The sequence below is a fragment of the Dipteris shenzhenensis genome, chromosome 12, assembly GCF_047967505.1.
Source record: "Dipteris shenzhenensis isolate YYH24624 ecotype China chromosome 12, Dip_SZ_1.0, whole genome shotgun sequence".
NCBI lineage: Eukaryota > Viridiplantae > Streptophyta > Polypodiopsida > Gleicheniales > Dipteridaceae > Dipteris > Dipteris shenzhenensis.
In genome coordinates, this window is record NC_141607.1 from 22,303,160 (window position 1) to 22,322,716 (window position 19,557).

At 43.8% G+C, this 19,557-nt stretch overlaps 1 protein-coding gene across 1 annotated transcript in view; it reads right to left on the reverse strand.

Moving 5' to 3' along the window:
- LOC147895979 (uncharacterized) overlaps window positions 1-18,067 on the reverse strand; it is a 100,302-nt gene extending 82,235 nt beyond the window's left edge. Inside the window, exon 1 of the mRNA XM_087382663.1 lies at window positions 17,138-18,067. Coding sequence (XP_087238789.1) covers window positions 17,138-17,778 — 641 coding nt within the window. The 5' untranslated portion in view covers window positions 17,779-18,067. The remainder of the gene's footprint in view (window positions 1-17,137) is intronic.
- Between the last annotated feature and the right edge of the window lie 1,490 nt (window positions 18,068-19,557).

A 19,557-nucleotide genomic window follows, 5' to 3' on the forward strand; every position in this document is an offset into this window, starting at 1 on the left:
ACATAAGATGCCTGGTAAGATGCAACCTTTGGATATACCTTTCAGGAAGTGGGAATCAATATCCATGGATTTTATTACTAAACTACCTACAGCTCGACGGGGATATGATACCATTTTTGTCATCATTGATCGTCTTACCAAAATGGCACATTTCTTTCCTATGAAAAAGACTGATGGTGCTCTTGAGGTAGCTAAGTTGTTTGTGAAAGAAATTTTCCGATTGCATGGGATGCCTAAAAGTATTGTGTCAGATAGGGATTCCAAATTTACCTCTAATTTTTGGAAGGCCACATTCAAAGCAATTGGGACGGAGCTTAAGATAAGTACAGCTTTTCACCCACAAACAGATGGAGAAACTGAAAGGGTTAATCGCGTACTTGAGGATATGCTTCGAATGTATCTTAATGAGAAGCAAACAAATTGGACTGAATTCCTATCCTTAGCCGAGTTTGCTTATAATAGTTCATGGCATAGCTCCATTCGAATGACTCCATTTGAAGCCATGTATGGTCAGAATTGCCACACTCCTGTGAATTTTGCGGACCCCCAAAATAGAGTCGAAGTATCTAGACAAATGCTTGAGAGGATAGATGAGGAAGTGAAACTGATTCGGAAGAGCATTCAAAGAGCACAAGACAGGCAAAAGCATTACTATGATAAGAAGCGGTCTTTCCGTGAATTTCAGATTGGGGAGATGGTATTTCTGAAAGTAATACCTAAACGCAGTAATCTAATCCTTGGAAAGGATAGAAGACTCTCACCTCGTTCCGCAGGACCTTTTAAAATCTTAAAGAGCGTGGGAACGCTTGCATATCAACTTGAACTGCCTGAGAACATAAAAGTGCATCCTGTTTTCCATGTTTGTCTATTGAAATCTTATGTTGCCAACCCAACTCATATTTTGCAGGACAAGTCTAGGATCATGGAGGATGGGACTTTGAAAGTCGAACCTAAATATATATTAGATAGGAACACGAAGCGGCTTAGGAATAGAACAATAGAAGAAGTTTTGGTTAAGTGGGATGCTTATCCTGTTGAAGATGCTTCATGGGTAGACTTAGATGCCTTATTTACTGAGTTTTCTTCATTTAAACTCTGAGGACAGAGTTCCTGAAGAGGGAACGGATGTGACACTCCAATTTTGTATATGAAATATTTTGGAATATGTATTACTAATAGTGTTCAAAAAGGATGGTTTTGATGTCTTGAAGGTTTTGGAAAAGTTTGGTGTTGGTCGAAAAATTTTGGTTTTTGTCCATTATGGTGTCGGCTGGATTTTGCAGCTTGATTTTGAGTTGGTTAGAGAAATAATTTGAAGAAATTTTGTATGAGAGAGTTTTAGATCTTGTTGAGTAGAAAAACTTTGTCCTAGTGAAAAATTTGTGGTTCACTCGTTTGCATGTCTGTATGGAGGTCAGAAGTTGCTAACAAAGTGGTTTTGAGCTAAAAGTGCATCTAGATTTCCGTGTCAAGAGTTGCAGGCATTAGACGGAGGTCGAGACGGAAGAATTAGCCATGAAAGGTCAAATGCAAAGGGAAAGAAGAGGGTCCGATCTTCGAGATGAGCTATTAAGCTTGTCCATTGGATCTACGAGGCAGACGTGGTGATGCTCCGAACAGGGCCGTTTTTATGCCCTTTTATTTTTTTATTTTTTTATTTTTTTATTTTTTAAAAAAGAGACGCGTCGAGATTCCGTACGCGTTTGCTATCATAAGCGCACGCTAAAAGAAGGTGAAAAGCACACGAACGCTTTTCGAGAAAAACTGTTTTTGGCCGATTTTGGAGGCTTTTGGCCGCTTATTTTGGAGTCGTGAAAGGCTATAAAAGAAGAGGAGATCGTGAGAAGGAGAACACACAATCCAACGCACGCATATCGAGGCTGAGCGAAAGAGAAGAGAAGACACGCATCTCAAGGTTACTCGAGCAAAGAGAAGGCATGCATATCGAGGCACTGCGAGCACGCGAATCGAGGCAACGCAAAGAAGAAGACAAGATCAAGATATTTTGAGAGTGAGAGTGAGAGTGTGATTGAGATTTGATCATCTGATTTGAACATCTTCATGCGAGTGAGAGTGAGAGTGAGAGTGAGATAGCTCGGGGGTGGACGGGTGGTATCGAGCTCCTTCACGGAGTGATTCTTCTCCAAAATTATAGTAAAGACTCATCAGTTTAATTCATACAACAATCTCTCTTCTTGTTCATTCATGATTATTATCTTGCTACAATTTTGATCGTGATTGTGAAAGAACGGTGCGTGACAAAAGTGAGCCTGGATAAGAGGGGGGGGGGGAGCCATCTTGACCCCTCAATCATATTGCAATTTCCAATGATGTCACTTTGTGTTTAAGCTGTATAAGTCTTAATTCCAGCTTAATTGCAATCTCTTAAGTTCAAGTATATGTGTTTGGCAACTCGCAATCATTTCATTCAAACGCCTCTGCAAAATCCGTTGTCTGAATTGATAAAAAAGCACCGAGTAGTTTACATTGGTATCAGAGCTTAGGCAGTGGTCCTGTACTATGTGCTTTCTCTTGTTGAGTCTCTCCTTCATGTTGGAACACTGAAAGGAAAGAGTAGAGTGGACACAAAATCAGAATACTTGCTTATAGAATGAAGAAGAAAGAGGTCCTTAAGTAGGCACCTCATACAAGGTCACTGACATCACTGATGACCTCAAAGCTCCTCAATCATCTCCTCAATCTGCTCCTAGATTCACTCAATCATCCTATGTGGCTTTTCCACCACCTAACTGTGCTTGTGGGCACCTAACTGTGCCTCTAGCACTCACACATAGAAACATAAGGTGTGCCTGAGGCATACACCTTGAGATATCCCAACAAACCCCCCCTCAAGGAGATGCCTCAGGCTATGTCAAGGATACATCTAGTCTCATAGTTTCTCATGCCATCTCATGGTGGTCAAGGATAAATCTATGGCTAGGTTCTCATGCTAGCAAGGGTTTCCTTGGGTGTAAGGTAAACAGAAAGGGATACAAACAGACCTTCCAATGGTAATCTCTCCTACATGTACATGCACACAATGTCTGTAGGAGGTACCATGGAACAAAACATACACATGGCCTACATCATAAGGTGACCAGAGGTATTTACAAACACACACAACACAATAGTTTATTTTCATTCATTTTGGAGGACTATCCAGGCTGAGTACCTTGACATAAAAGAGAGATCTGGAGCATAAATAGAGATGATTTAAAATGCATAATCTTCATGGGATGCCTCATCTTGTGGAGGCAAATTCACTGTAAGTAGATTTGCATTTTCTGTCTTTGCTTTGTCTCTGCAAAACTTCTCACTATGGTTGTTTTTGCCACAGTGCTTGCATGGATTAACTTTGAAGCAGTCCTTTGAAAGGTGATTTGTCTTTCCACAGTGATTGCAAGGAGAATACTTGCCCTTCTGGAATTTCATAACATAAGCAGTGTCATTGCCTTTCCTTAACTCCATATGTCTTTCTTCTTCTTGGAGAGCTGAGATAATGCCTTCAAGGTTTGGATTGGGAAGATTCTTCAAAGTGCTTACAATGTGATCAAAGCTTTCAGGCATACTCTTAAGTAGTACTGCCATAGCATCATCAGAGGTGATAGGAGAGTTGATAGAAGCTAACTGAGTCATAAGACTCCGCATATAGTTGACATGGGCAGCTAAAGTAGTATCACTTGCCATCTTTAATTCAAAGAAAGAGATTTTAAGTGATAGTTTAGAAATATGAGAGCTTGCACCAAAAATCAAATCTAGCTTCTGCCATGCTTCCGATGGAGACTCCAAGTCAGATATATGATGTATGTAATCATCACCCAAAGCTAAAGCAATTATACCATATGCTTTTTCTTCTCTTGCTGGATCCCTTGCCGGTCGTGTCGGAGCTGAAGATTCTCTAGCATTTGAGGCCGTAGAAGAAGCGGTAGGAGTAGGTTTGACAAGTCCCCATAAGTTCTCCCGCATCAATGCAAATTTTACCTTCATTTGCCATGTATGGAAGCCCTTTCCATTGAACTTCTCAAGATTATATAAAGTAGCCATGAGAGGGTCTAACCCAGATATTGGGCAGTGTCTATCTCTCTTACAAGGCAAAAAGAACTGAAATACTTCCAAAGTATAGGCACTTGATGTAGCAAATAGTAGTGACTAGTTTTCAAACAATGATGCTACTTTTTGCATGCTTCATAGAAGTGAATGAAATAAACACTTTCCAATCACAACCAGGTCTAGCAAGTCAAAACAAAACTGAAGCAACACTTGTAGTGAAGTTATTGAAAACTTCAAAAGACCAGAAATGCTAGAGTAGCATTTTATGTAGCATCATTTTCAAAAGTATGTCAAAACTGTCAAAACTAGAGAGCTGAACTTTGAGGGCTTGTAGCTCACTCTTCAAAGCAAAGAAAAGAGGGCTTTCTGAAGCAAAAGAAAGCTCATATACCAGAGAGGGTCCAGCACAGAGGTTGGACGAAATGGTGCGCACTTTTGCCCGGGAGAGTTGCTACAGGCTGAAACTGAGTTTTGACGATTTCTCCCTCGTTACTAAACCAAATGACTTGAAAAATGGCTCAAAATCTTCGTCTTGAGGTCGCCCATCTACTCCTAAGAGGGCTCAGGCAATGGCGGAGCAGCCAGGGAGTATTGAGCAACAGAAGAAATTCGCTGTTTGGAGAATGGCAGCCACCACAGACGTTTTTTCTTCAATTGCTTGCAGGTGGAAGTTCGTCCATACTAGAGGAGTTTCCAGCTCAGAGGGTTTGGGCAATGGTCGTTTGTAGGCGGAGAACCAAGCTCTCTAAGATTTTGGGAAGAAGGAGGAAGATGGGGAAGAAGAAGATGAAGAAGAAGATGATGATGTGGCAAAAATGGGCTCAAGGGGGATCAAATGGCTCTGATACCATGTTGGAACACTGAAAGGAAAGAGTAGAGTGGACACAAAATCAGAATACTTGCTTATAGAATGAAGAAGAAAGAGGTCCTTAAGTAGGCACCTCATACAAGGTCACTGACATCACTGATGACCTCAAAGCTCCTCAATCATCTCCTCAATCTGCTCCTAGATTCACTCAATCATCCTATGTGGCTTTTCCACCACCTAACTGTGCTTGTGGGCACCTAACTGTGCCTCTAGCACTCACACATAGAAACATAAGGTGTGCCTGAGGCATACACCTTGAGATATCCCAACACTTCATTGAGTCATCTTGTCATCATGGCAGCCAATGGACCTGACCCTCCTTCTAACCTGCAGGAGTTGAGTGCTCTCTTGTCAAACATTGCTCAACAAATTCAAGTGCTGGAAAGCAACCAAGCAGAAACTGATGACACAGGGCCCCAATCCCAAGGAAGAGGCCGTGCAGACAACAACTCCTCCAACAAGGAGGGAAAATCATCCTCTTCTTCCCCTCCTCGAGTAGACGGCGTCATCGGAGTCCATCTCCTTCGAGACGCCCACGGAGACGAAGGTATGCAAAGCATAAGGTACCTCTTGGAGACAAGCTCTTCAAGTTTACCAAGTACAAGGGAGAGGACAAGCCCGAGGTCTTGCTGGCCTAGATCCCAGACCTCGAGTATTTCTTTGAGGGGGACGAGTACAAAGACAAGGCGAAGATCCGGTTTGCCATCCTGCACATGCAAGACCGTGCTTCACTCTGGTGGGCAGCTATGGTCAACATTGGACAGCAAGCCCACACCTGGAAGTACTTCAAGAAGAACTTGATGAAGCACTTCCTGCCTAAGGAGTTTAAGAGAGATACAATGGTGCAGTGGGACATCCTCCGCCAACGCCAAGAAGAGAAAGTCAGTGAGTATGTTGATCGTTTTTGGGATACTTTGTTAAAAGTTCAAGCATTCAGTAGGAAGGATAAAAAAGAGCAACAAAGGAAGTCTTTGCTAGCCTACGGTATGTGGTTCAACATGAGGTGGACATTGCCACTCCTACTTCTCTCGAAGACACCATCAACATCACCTTGAAGGTGGAGAAGAAGCAGTATTTCTCCAACAAGCGGAACGACAGCAACAACCAACAAGCGGAAGTCCCAGGGAACCTCTTCCAAGGAACAAAAGGGTAAGGAGACAGCAAAGGACGCACCAAATGAGCAAAAGTCAGCCAGCCAGCCTCCTCTGAAGAAAGTAGCCCGCACTTTCAGCTCATTGTCTGCACAACAAAAGCAAAGGTATTACTCTGAAGGGCAGTGCTTCAAGTGCAGCTTTGGTGGTTAACAAGGTGGAAGCACCTCCAGAAAAGGGAGCTGCAAACAACACCCATAGTTTGTTGAAAACATGGGGTCAGGTAAAGGATCAATCCGCTTTGTTTTTGTTAGATAGCGGAGCTACTCACAACTTTATTTCTCATGAGATGGCACAGAACTTTAGCCCCAGAGGATAAAGGAGAAGCCTTGGAGGCAACTACAGCCTTCAAGAACCAAGAAGAGAAGGTGTACCCCATCATCGGCAAGCTTCAAGTACACATCCAGGGGTACTTGGATCATCTACCCTTCACCACTTCAAGGATCGGATGTCATTCTCGACATGCCCTGGCATAAGCAATTCAACCCCCGAATCGATTATGTGAAGAATATTCTAACCCTCCAACATAAGGGTAGAGATGTGAGCATTACAGCGGGAGTTTCAAGAAACACCATTCCTATGGTAAGTGACAAGTCATGCACGATCTCCCAATAGGGGGGCTATGAGAGAAAAAAATCCATTAGCATGAGAGGGGGGGAAAGGGGGCGAGGAGGGAAAGGGTATTTGGAGTGGGGGGAGGAGATGACAAATGGCCTCTCTCCAAACAGTTCTACTCTGTCTAAATCCTCACCTTGCTCTCGCTCTGTTGCCACCTCTTTCTCTCTCTCTCTCTCTCTCTCTCTCTCTCTCTCTCTCTCTCTCTCGCTTCCCACTTTCCCTCACATCTATCTATTCTCAACTCCGCACGTTTTTGGCACCTTCCAGCCTCGCACCGCCTTCGCAAAGCTTCCACAACTCGAAGCTCCCTCAACGACTGCATCTCTCTCTCTCTCTCTCTCTCTCTCTAATGGAAGAGAGCCGGTTGCAAGGAAAGCCTCTCTATTGTTGCTTCATAGATTTCAAGAAGGCATTTGACACAGTGCCTAGAAACAAGTTGGGGGAAAGAATGGACCAATTAAGAGTGCCAAACCACTTAAAAACAGCAGTTTTCAGATTGTATGAGAGGGTAACTTGCCAACTCAAAGGCAGAAACGGATTGTCAAATACATTCCACAGTAATATGGGGGTTAAACAGGGTTGCCCTTTGTCACCAACATTATTTGGACTATGTATTGACAGATTGGAGGAGTTGGTCAAAGAAATGATGCAAGAGCAGCAGCTAGAGGGCCCTGAAATATGTGCATACACCGTACTACTGTTGTTATATGCAGATGATGTTGTCTTTTTCTCATACACAGCAGAAAGTATGCAGAGGATGATGCCCATTCTACACAAGCTCTGTGCAGAGAGTGGACTCATGGTAAATGCCACCAAAACTAAAATGATGATAGTAAAAACAAAGCAGCCTGCAAACACCCCAAGTATTATGTTCAATGAGCAGGAAATTGAGAGGGTAAACACATTCAAATACTTGGGAATAGATGTGCCAGCAAATCATAGATGGAATGATTGTGTCCATAGAAGGATAGATGCTGGGTGGGGAAAGTATTATCATTTTGAAAATGACTGCAGAAATAGTGACACTAAGAGATGGAGCATCAAACGGATTCTATTTGATGCATATGTGGTGCAAACAGTGCTATATGCAATAGAAGTATGGGGAGGAAGCATCTCAGCATCAAAATGGAATGATATTGAAAAAATACAGAAATCATTTCTAAGACGGCATCTAGGAGTCAAAATTACTACACCGTACTCAATCATGCTTATTGAGACTGGTACAAGGCCCATTGAACTGAGAGCACTACGAAGGGTTTTCAAATATGTGAAGAAGGTCAAGAACATGGGGTGGCAGAGATTACCAATGAAAGCATGGGAAGCAAGTAAAAGGCCTCAAAAGACAAACAAAAGCAAGATGTTATCATCTGGTTGGTGGCAAGACATTCAAAGATGGTTCCAAAGATGGAGAGTAACATCCTACCTTGAGATGTCATCCGGGGAAATGGATGAGAAGGCATTTCATAAAGCTTTGTTGGGAATATTGCAACAAAAATGGCAATCAGCTGAGAAAAGGGCTAAGTATGAGTACTATTGTACACATATCAATCCCATCTATTGGGACACCTACTCCAAGGAGGAAGATAATGCACAAAAGTACATAACTATACCCATACCTGCAAATGCAAGAAGAAGTATTGCACTCATCCGCACCCGATCACACACTTTGGAGGTAGAGAAAGGTGCTTGGGGAGATGTCTCAAGGGAACAAAGATTTTGCAAGTTATGTGACCAAGAACAAGTAGAGACAGAGGCACATGTCCTCCTTACATGCCCACGATATGCATGCATAAGGAGGGACTTTAACAACATTACAAAGGAACACGACACCCTCGCAAGCTTGCTTTCACATACCCATATAGCCACTCTGGGCAATTTTATTGCCAAGATTCTTCAATATCGGGAATGTTGTATTACTCAATGTATTTCAGAATAGTTGTTTTCCTACCCCTTCCATAAAAGAAGGGAGACACTTGTATTGTGATTTTCATGGGTCCCATGGGTCGGTTTCTCGGCCCCCAGAGGACGGTAATACATTCTTCTTCTTCTTCTTCTCTCTCTCTCTCTTCCTATCTCTGTCACTCTGTGGCCTTTTCCTCACCCTCTGCATCACTGGCACCTCGGCTCTGTTTTTTTGCTCAACTAAGTCTCCTGCAACAGCCTCGAATTCGCATTGACATCGACAGACTTCACTTCCACACTGCTCAGAAAACCAGACGTTCCCTTGCTTTTGCAAATTTCATAAACAACTTTTGCAAATTCTTGTTTTGTTGATGATGCAATACCAAAACGAAATGCAGATTCCATCACATCTCAAAATTACAAACCTGATGCAAAAAATCCGAGATGAATTGGACTTCGGAGTCAAGAGATATTGAATTTTTAAATTAAGCAGACCCATTAGGAGTATGCGTTCTTTTCTAGTGTTTCTACACGATAAGCAACAACCAAGTGAAGAAAAGTCAGATCCTCTCACAAAAGAAAGATTAGATTTTCTTCAGGAATTCTCTAGTTGCTTCTCTCAAGAACTTCCTAGTCACCTCCCTCCTGAGAGACCAGAAGATCACAAAATTGACATAGTTCTAGGGTCTTCACCTCCAAATAGACCCCCATATAGAGTTAGTCAATCCCAGCAAGATAAAATCTTCAAGCAAGTCCAAGAACTCTTGGACAAGGGATTGATCCAACCCAGTAGTTCTCCCTTCTACTCTCCTGTCTTACTAGTCCAAAAGAAGGATAAAACCTTCAGGATGTGCATAGACTATAGAGCCTTAAACAAACAAACGGTTAAGAACCATTTCCCAATTCCTCGTATAGACGATATCTTTGATCGTTTAGGAGGATTTGAAATTTTCAGCCGCATAGATCTTAAGAGTGGCTACCATCAGGTACGAGTTGTACCTGAGGACATTCATAAAATAGCCTTCCGAACCACATTTGGGCTGTATGAATATATGGTAATACCATTTGGCCTTACCAATGCCCCAGCCACATTCAATCGGCTGATGGAACGGTTGTTCAGGAACTATAGACATTTCACTACCGTCTTCTTTGATGACATCCTCATTTTCAGCAAGAATGAGGAAGAGCATAAGGAGCATCTAAAGATTGTATTTCAAATCTTAGCTGAAAATGCTCTTCACATCAATGAGAAGAAAAGTGAGTTCTTTCTTCCTCAGATTCGCTATCTTGGTCACATTATCTCACGAGAAGGTTATAGACCCAACCAAGATACAGACAATTGTAAAGTGGCCTGGCCTGAAGAATGCCCATGAGGTAAAAGGTCTTTTCTAGGCCTATGCTCATGTTACTGAAGGTTTATTTGGCATTTTGCTGAACTTGCAGTAAGAAAAATCTGAAGTTCAGATGGACCCAAAAAGAAAAGGACTCTTTTATTGCTCTAAAGCATGCCCTGACTACAGCTCCTATACTTATCATTCCTGACTTAAGGAAACCATTCCTAGTAGCAGTTGATGCAGTGGCAATTGCTTTGGGGCTTCTCTTACCCAAGATGGTCATGCAGTGGCCTTTGAAAGCCGACGGCTAAGAGATGCTGAACTTCAATATGATATCTATGAAAAAGAACTCTTAGCTATAATTCATGCTCTCAAACTTTGGAAACACTATCTTTTAGGGATAGATTTTCTTGTAAAAACTGATCATGAAAGTCTTAAATATTTTCTAACTCAACCTCTGATCAGAGAGAGACATATGAAATGGTCTACCTTTCTGCAATCATTTCATTTTCAAATACAATATACTCCTGGAAAAAAGAATGTAGTGGCTAATGCCCTTTGTCGTAGACCACGGCTTCACCATATTTCAGTTCCCTATCATGATGAGCTAACAGCCCTCAAAGAATTCTATGAGGGAGATGCTGCTTTTGCTCAGCCATGGGCACATCTGAAAGATGGAGGCACCCATCATGCCTACCACATCAGGGATGGCTATTTATGCATGGAGAACAAACTATGTATCACAAAGCAGCTTAGATCTAAAGTGATGGAGGAAAGCCATAACCCACCCTATGCTGGTCATAGGGGTATTGTGGCCACTTTTTCAGCCATGGATAAAATTTTTCTACTGGCCTGACATGAAAAAGGACACTGCTGCCTACATTTCAGCTTGTCTCGCATGTCAAAAAGCTAAGTATGAGAGAGGAAAACCCAAGGGTTTACTTCAGCCCCTACCCATTCCTGAGAGACCATGGGAACACATCACCATGGACTTCATTATAGGAATTCCCAGGACCAATCAAAATCATGACACGATTTGGGTGATAGTAGATCGATTTAGCAAGCAAGCCCACTTCATTCCTTGCAGAAAGAATCTCAAGGCACCTGAAGCTGCCCATTTATTTATTAGACACATCTTTAGGCACCGACATGCCCAAGTCTATAGTATCGGATAGAGACTCAAAGTTCACTAGTAACTTCTGGCAGGCTTTGTTTGAGAAGCTTGGAACTCTTCTAAGTTTCTCCTCAGCTTTCCATCCTCAAATGGATGGCCAAACTGAAGTTACGAATAGTACACTCTTGGATTTGCTGAAATTTTATGTGCATGACCAGCAAACCTTTTGGGAGAAATTCCTTCCTCTTGTGGAGTTTCCTTACAATAACACAATTTATTCCTCCACTGGAAAAGCTCCTTTCGAAATTGTATATGGTAGATCTTTACCAACTCCACTCATGCAAACAAGAGAAAATCTTTGCCGCTGATCAATTCATGGAGGATTACGACTTTGCTTATGCCACGGTTCGAGTAGCCATTCAAAAGGCACAGGAGAAACAAAGAGCAGCTACAAATAAAAGACGGAGGGCGTTTGCAATGAAAGAAGGCCAATGGGTCTTATTGAAATTTGAGAAAGCCCGGTTAAAAACCAAAGTGGGCAAAAAGCGCATCTACTTCAAGCTATCCTTTCGATATTCAAGTGTTGCAGGTAATAAATGATGTCTCAGTACGATTGAGACTTCCAGAGCATTGGAAGATCCACGATGTCTTCCACGTAAGCTTGGTGAAACCCTTCACTAGGGAACCACCTCAAGAGTCCACACTGGATGATCCACCTGAAGTAGAGGACACTGAGATCTTGTTGATCCCAAAGCAGATTATTCTGCATAACTTCACTACGGGACGTCGAGGCACGACTCGCAAGATGTACCTTTTAAAGTTCAGAGGGATCCCATCCACCGATGCCCAATGAGTGGACAAAGCTACATTTCAGGAGTGTCCTGAAATCCTGGATGCTTATGAGGAAGCATTTCAGTTGAGGACAACCGAATGAAAGATGGAGGGAATGTCATCCTGCTTCAAAAACATATATCCACTTGCTTGGTAATATTTCTTTTTGTTTTTCAGTAGTATGCTTATTAAGAAATAAAATGTTTTCCTACTGTTCAGTTACGGTCAATGGGGACTAGGTCTAGCATTTGAGGGTGGGCCCCCTTGCTTGGGGTTATGACAAGAGTGATGGCCTCTCTTTGAGAAGGACATCTGGAAACCACACTCCACCTGAGAACCCAAACATGGGACCAATCAAATGCACAGATTGCATACTGACCTAGGAACCATTCAAGAGAATGTTCCTTGAGCTTTGGGTGTGGGCCTGGCAGCATGCCAAGAGTAATGGAGATACAAGATAAGACGACAAACAAATGAGCTCAGTATGGCTCATTTATGACCTTAGAGTGCGTCAGTAGATAGTCCAAGCTATTAGGAACCCGTGGGTGCGATCAGAATTGAATTCTGACAACTTTGAAATTTTAGGGTTTTTGGGAGTGACACGTGGCAGACTGTCACATGGAATTTGAGCTGGCAGGTCAGTCCACCTGTCCCACACATGTGGCAGCATGCATGGCAGGTGGCAAGATATGCAGGTCAAGTGTCTGGCCCCAAATCTGGTAGATTTGGAGCAAGTTGTGGGCTGTCCTCTTTGGGACTGCAGCCCACCAAAAATTTGGGACAAGTGTCCACCTTCCATTCTAGGCCGAGGGGGGGGGGGGGGGGCTGAGCCTATAAAAGAAGGCCTCTCCCCTTCATTCCCTACATAAAAAAATTAATCACTTCTCTTCTCCCTCCTTTTGGTTGATGCAGCAGAACCTCTCCAGCTCCTTGGGTGCAGCCAACTTCTCCTCAGGCCATTCTCTCACCTCAGCAACACTTTCTCTCTCTACAACAGCACACTCTCTCTCTACAGTTCCAGCCCCTCCTCTCCAAAAATCTACCCTCTCAGCTCTTCTGGAACAGCAGCAGCATCCTCTCTCCTTCTCCTAGCCTGGAGCAACCACAGCCCCTTTCTCTCTCCTGCTGCAGTCTTTCTCTCTCTACTGTAAAATTTCTCTCTCTACTGTTCCAGCCCCTTCCCCTTGCAGAAATATGCCTTTCTCTGCACCTCTGGAACAGCAGCAGCTCCTCTCTCACATCCCCTCCCTTGGGGTCATCATTGGCACTCTCTCTCTACAGCTATCACTCCATAAAGGCTTTCTCTCTCTAATCTACAAGCTGTTTTTCTGAGCTGTTCTCATTCCAGCCCCATTTCCACACTCTCCTCACCCAAGGGAGCTTCAAAGGCATCAAGGACTTCATCTACAAAAAAGTCAAGTCACGAAGGGAGTCTGTATTGCCAAGTTTATCTCATTTACAGCACTATTTAATGTTGGATGTAAGTGGGGATTGTTGCAAGCTTCTTCCTTGTGGATTGGGCAAGCCAAGAGTTGAAACCTAAGCTTAGAGTCCTCCTTTTTGTTGTCTACCTTGTACATATGCTCTTGAGTCTTGTATCTAGGTCCTAGGCTTTCACTGAGCTCATCAGTTTGGAAGGTGCATTGCACCTTGGTCTTGTATCTCCATTTTCAAGAATAAAGTGAGCCTGGATAAGGGGGGGGGGGGGGGGGGCGTCTTGGCCCCTCAATCATATTGCAATTTCCAATGATGTCACTTTGTGTTTAAGCTGTATAAGTCTTAATTCCAGCTTAATTGCAATCTCTTAAGTTCAAGTATATGTGTTTGGCAACTCGCAATCATTTGATTCAAACGCCTCTGCAAAATCCGTTGTTTGAATTGATAGAAAGCACCGAGTAGTTTACACCAATTAAGACAATAACACATTCTTTAAATCCGACACAGCACTACCAGCAGGCACGCTAGATCATTCTGGCCTGCCAACACACTCCGAGGCCCTCTTTAATCAGTGCCACACAGGCAAAGCATAAAACTTTCACCCATTGAACTTACAAATCGAAAGCAGAAGATGATCTCAATCTCAATCCATGAACCCTCTACACATGTCAATCTCTCTGCTTTCTCTGGAGAGAAAGCCGCTCTCTCTGTTTTTTATCCCAATTGAGAAATGTAATTAGCTTCACAAACCAGAATTCAACAAAAACGAGCAGAGAATATCTCAACAATGCATATTATTTTTTCAGAAGAAGCACCAAAGGCTCTACAGCAATACAACAATGACACACGCACAAACCTATTCACCGCCACAACTACCAAGGCTTATAGAACTTGTGCATCACTACATCACTGCAGCCAGAGGAATCAAGACCCTCCTTGTGAAGGGGTACCCTTCCAAGATGCATGGGCTGCCGTGCATGGTACCTTAGCCAGTTGCCACAGGTCATCATGACAGCATAGCAGCCCAACACTTCCAATGCTTCAATCCTTGCAACAGGGAGGGGGCGGAAAGGGGAAGGGGCTGCTCTTGTAGCCCTTCATGTCTGTCGGACCTGGGTGCCCTAACTGCTGCTTCTAGCGTTCTTACTTGCTGCGTCATCTTTATGCCTGTTTGTAGTTGATTGCAAATCTTTAGTAGATTCTGGGATCTCCACTTGGACACTGTTCAACCATTAACAGAGGGGGATGTCAGATGGACTATCTCCATTTAATGTGGCATGCTTCAGGTGTAGTATGGCAGGCATACCTTGACCCAGGGCAATTCAAGGGTTGCTACTCATGTCGACAGTTTGGCAATCCCTGACAACAACATTTCACCAAGACGGCAGAACGAAGATGACCTGGGCAAGATACGTACTTTGGATACATTTTCGAATACTGTATGTTCATTGTACATTGAGCTTTGACATTAATTAATCTGGATTCTGTACTATTCGAATATTGCATTTTCATTGTACATTGAGCTTTGACATTAATTAATCAATCTGGATTCTAAATCTTTATCATCATTGGCAATCATACAGCATGCATGCGTGCTTGCATGTGTGAGTGCATGTGCATGTGCATGTGTGCCATGCACACGTGTGTATGTGTGTGTGCATGCATGCATGAGAGAGAGAAAATGAAATGAAACGAAATACCTGAAAAGTCCACAGGAGAACTGTTAGGATCTATAAGACTGGAAAGAAAAGCAAGTACAAATACAAGGTCCAGAGAGTTCTACACATAACTCCGCTGGACAATAAAAACTACGTCTTTCTGCACTAGGGTAAGTAAACCTACCCAATTCACTCTAAAGTTACTGAGGTAATTAAACAAAATTACAATCATGCAGAACTAAAAAATGAGAAAACTTGTAACAAAGAGTATATGGTCCTGGAAGGCTGCATATCCCTACAACCCACTCCGTCTCCAGGAAAGATTGGAGAAAGAGAGAGAGGAGGAGCAAAGAAACTGAGCAGCGAAGAGGGAGACAGACAGAGGGAACAAGAAGTAGAAGTAGAATTTATTATCGTCCTCAGGGAGCCAAAAATGACCCAGGGGACCTAATCCTCCGTACAAAAAAATCCTCCTCCGATGTGGAGGGGTCAAGAGTTTTCGAGTTCTTGACGGTACAAAAAAAGGACGAGTGACAAAAGACCCCAATGCTGCTGGAGAGGCAGTGGAGAGAACTGATGAGAGCTGTGTGGTGTCTACCAGTATCTGCTGGTAATCATCCCTGATATGTGCATATCTGGGGCAATGTAGGGCTACATGTGCCTCTGTCTCGACTGTCTGTGAATCACAAAATCTGCAAACTCTGGCATGTCGTGGCAAATTCAGCCAAGCTCCTTTTTCTATGGCCAAGGTATGTGACCGTGTGCGGAATCTGGCAATATTCCTGCGATAGAGAAGAGGGATGGGAGTGCTGATGTATGGCTGAGCAGAGGCATCTGATTTCATGAATGAAGGGGAGGGCGGGGGGCTTCAAAGATAAAGAAAGAGAGGGAGAGGGTGAGAGAGTTCAAACTACAAAGTTCATTGTCAAAATCGTTTAAGGACTAAGCAGTGGGCGGGCCATTGCAAGAAAATGAGAATAAAAATTATAGTCATGATCTAAAGACTTAATATTTCAGTTGACCATCAGGCTGCACCATTTAGAAAGCGACCAAGGACTCCTAAGCAGCCGGCTGGCTGTCGTATGCAGCATGAGGAGTGCGATAGTGAGCAAAATCTTAATATCCAATATATTTCAAAAACTGGCCGCTCTAGGTTATGTCACAAGACTGAGAGGACCGCTCATTCTGACGACAAACGTTGACACCAGTTTCGATGTGTCTGCAGTGACAGTTTCTGAGCCCCGATTCTGTTGAAATAATCGATATCCAGAGGAGCAACAGAATGGGGCCAGAGGTTCAGCTCCTTTGCAGCCCTTTGGGTACTGCCACATGGATGCTGGAGCAGCCAATCATGGGCAGCCTGCCATGTGGCAGTTGCCCACCCCCCTCTTGTTTGTGCCTGCTCTGTTTGAGGTCTTATAAACTAGGCTTTATCTATTATATTTCTGTAGCGAGAGGAACTAACGGTCCTATGTGACAGGTGTCTCAAGCAGCCATCCTGCCTCCATTAAGAGTGCAATGGAGCTCCTTAGAGCATGTTCACTCGTGAGAGGTGGTTTCCAAACCAGGAATTTCAATTTGGGTTCACGCGTGGCGGTTTTGGAGGGACTGCTCTTGAGTAGGGGCAAGCAAAAAAAACCAGTTGCCGACAGGGATAGCTTGGTTGCAAACCTCAGCTCCTGCGTGAACAGGCTCTTAATGTTCTGCCCCTGACCCACCTCGGCACCCCCACCCCATCTCTCTTCGTGCCTGCTTGTGGTCTTACTATCTCCGCCTTATCTAGGGATTAGCAGCCTAAAAAACATGCAATGTAAAGTTTGCAAATAATCAAAAGATTGAGTATATTACAACTTTCCTATAATTTTGCTCATTCGCTTTCCTTCCCTAGCCTATCAAAGTCCCTGCAGACTGAAAAAAGGGCCTTTTCAAAACCCCATTAATTCTTAACTCTTTTTTACCACAACTTGAACCATAAACGAGGCAGCCGGAAATTCTTGACAGTGCTTAAGAAACGACGTATTATTACAAACAAGAAAAATAGTACCACACAAAACAAGGAAGCGGAATGAGATATGAAACGCAGAGTCCAATCACACCACCATATAAAAGCACAAGTTTTGCACTTAACGGCAGAAACCTTCCTCCATACTACAATTTAGAGCGAAACGCCATACTTGGGCAAAGAAACGACTGCTTGCTTAACATCACTCTGCACATCGAACTGTCCCCAGACTTCGTCTTGCGAGCCTAGGTGTTGCCACCAATGACATGTTCGAATGGCAGAACACAGATCTCTTATACCGAGTCTCTTCAAAACGTTCGTCACAATTTCATTGGGCATCTTATACACCGAATTGCCATTTCCGGGCTTGTCCGCATCGCCCCACGAAACCCTTGGCCCCTCCTGCTCGGCGTTAGTCGAGAGCTGCTCTCCCAGCTGGGCGTATGTGTCAAGCTCATGTCTAACAATGGACGGCTTCCGCCGCTTGGGGTCTCGATAAATATCGACTCCCCAACCAGGAAATGCGAAGGTGAGAGACGATTGCGAGACAGAGGGATGGAACGGTACTGTGGCAGGAGGGGGCGTCGCTGGAGGAGAAGGATGGTAGGAATGTCGATGGAATGAGGCGGCGAGCTCCTCTTCCAGGGCGTTATCGAGGTCGTCGTCTTCCACTAGCGGAGCTTGCGGTTCGTCGTCTAAGGAATCGGAAGCGAATTTCTCCTCTAAGAGGTGCGATTGCTGAGGCTGGTGATGATGGGTCTGCTGTTGTGATTGATGGAGCTCGTTCTCCGATTGCGGGAGGAGGCCAGACATTGATTCACGTCTGCTGCAGCCTACTGGCTACGACGAAAATCTATCTGCGAGCTACTGGTGTGGCTCTGATAAATTTATTGCCACGGCTCGCAAATTTTCTGTCGTGATTTTGGTTTGCAGCTTTGAAACGCCATAGCTAATCACAGTTGCTTTTTGGGGGTTCAAATGCCATCTCTACGTCCGTCCCTGGTAAATTTGAGATGTGTTTGCGCGCAACCTCTCAAGCCCTGCAAGGAGTCTTGTTTCATTGTTCAAAGTTTCATTAACCTACCATGACATGGTCCATACCTTGACAAATGAATTAGTTGTGAGGGGTTGAAAAGGAAGAAGGCAAAGCCATGATTAAAGGAAGGGATAAAGGGGGGAGGTCAGAAGTTTCAATTAAAGAATAATGGGAGGCGGTGAGGGACTTTCTGAGTTAAGTTACTCTATGGCTTAGAGGTAGAGCTCACCTGTGGGAAATACAAGATTACTATTTAAAATCTTTTCTTGAACGTTGGGGAATAGGTGCCCACTACATTGAAAAATGGGCATTAGTATTAGTGGCGAGAGGCATGAGTGTCGATTAAGCTAAGGTTTGAGAGGGAAATTTTGTATGAGACTCTATTAAGCTAAGGGAAAGGGAAGCGAATTAAAGAGGCTCGATTTTTGGAGCATTTCGCGATCCACTTAAAAATCTCGCCTTGTTGCATGTCGCCTCCAGAAAATCTGCTCTCCACCTTCGAGGACCCTCCCCCTTCGAGTTCCTTTGGCTCCAACATTGCCTCGAGCCTCCGAGTCGCCTTAGCCTTCTTGCCTGCTCCCCCCTCCATTGGCGGATTCCTACCTCTCTTCTAACCCCATCGAGTTGTTGAAGACCAAAATCTGCTCCTCTGACTCTCTCAGCATTGCAAGTAGCTGTGTTTCCCTTGGAAAGGCATCGAATTGCCTCGGGCTTCCACCGCTCTTCCCCCAGGAATCGTGCATGATGAATGAATAGGATCTCTGGTGTGATGAATTTGCCAAGAGTGGCAGCCCAAGGAAGCACGATTGAGCAGCAGCAAACAGGGGGATGGAGAGGTAGGCTGAAGGTAAGACAAGCTGAAGGAGAGGCTCCAGAAGAAGCGAGGTGGAGGATGGGTGATGTTGAGGGAGAGATGGGGAGGGAGAAGGAGGTGGACTATGCAGGATGGGTGATGTTGAGGGAGAGATGGGGAGGGAGGAGGGGGGATGCGAGAGGAGTGAGCTGAGTGGAGTGAGAGATGCGGGCGGAGAGATGGAGGAAGAGATCAGAGTGCGGAGATAGACATTGACGAATTAGATTAGGTTAATTGAAAATAATGTAACATGCAAGTATTAAATTAATTGACCCTCTCTCTCATTTGTGTCACAGAGCAACCTCTCCACTCGAATCTATCAAGCATCCTCAAGAATTTTTGTGAAAATAAATTAGCCCATGAAAAAACATAGGTTAATTAGCCTCCATGGGGAATAGCTATCTAGCCCCTCTTGAATTTCAAATATGATGTTGTGCACCCCTCTTAGACATATGCTTAAAAGATTAACCTATGTATAAAATAAATTAGCCCATGAAAAAACATAGGTTAATTAGCTTCCATGGGCCAAAACAAACAGGAGGAATGAAGTCGAGTGAGCATGTACCCCCTAACATAATACTATAGGGAACAACTAAGATCGCTTTTTGTTTGTGTGATTTTTGATCGGGGTTTTAGATTTCGGTAGATTGAATACACTCTAGTTTGCATGCTTATGACATGCTAAGCCCTTGGCTTCTGTGGT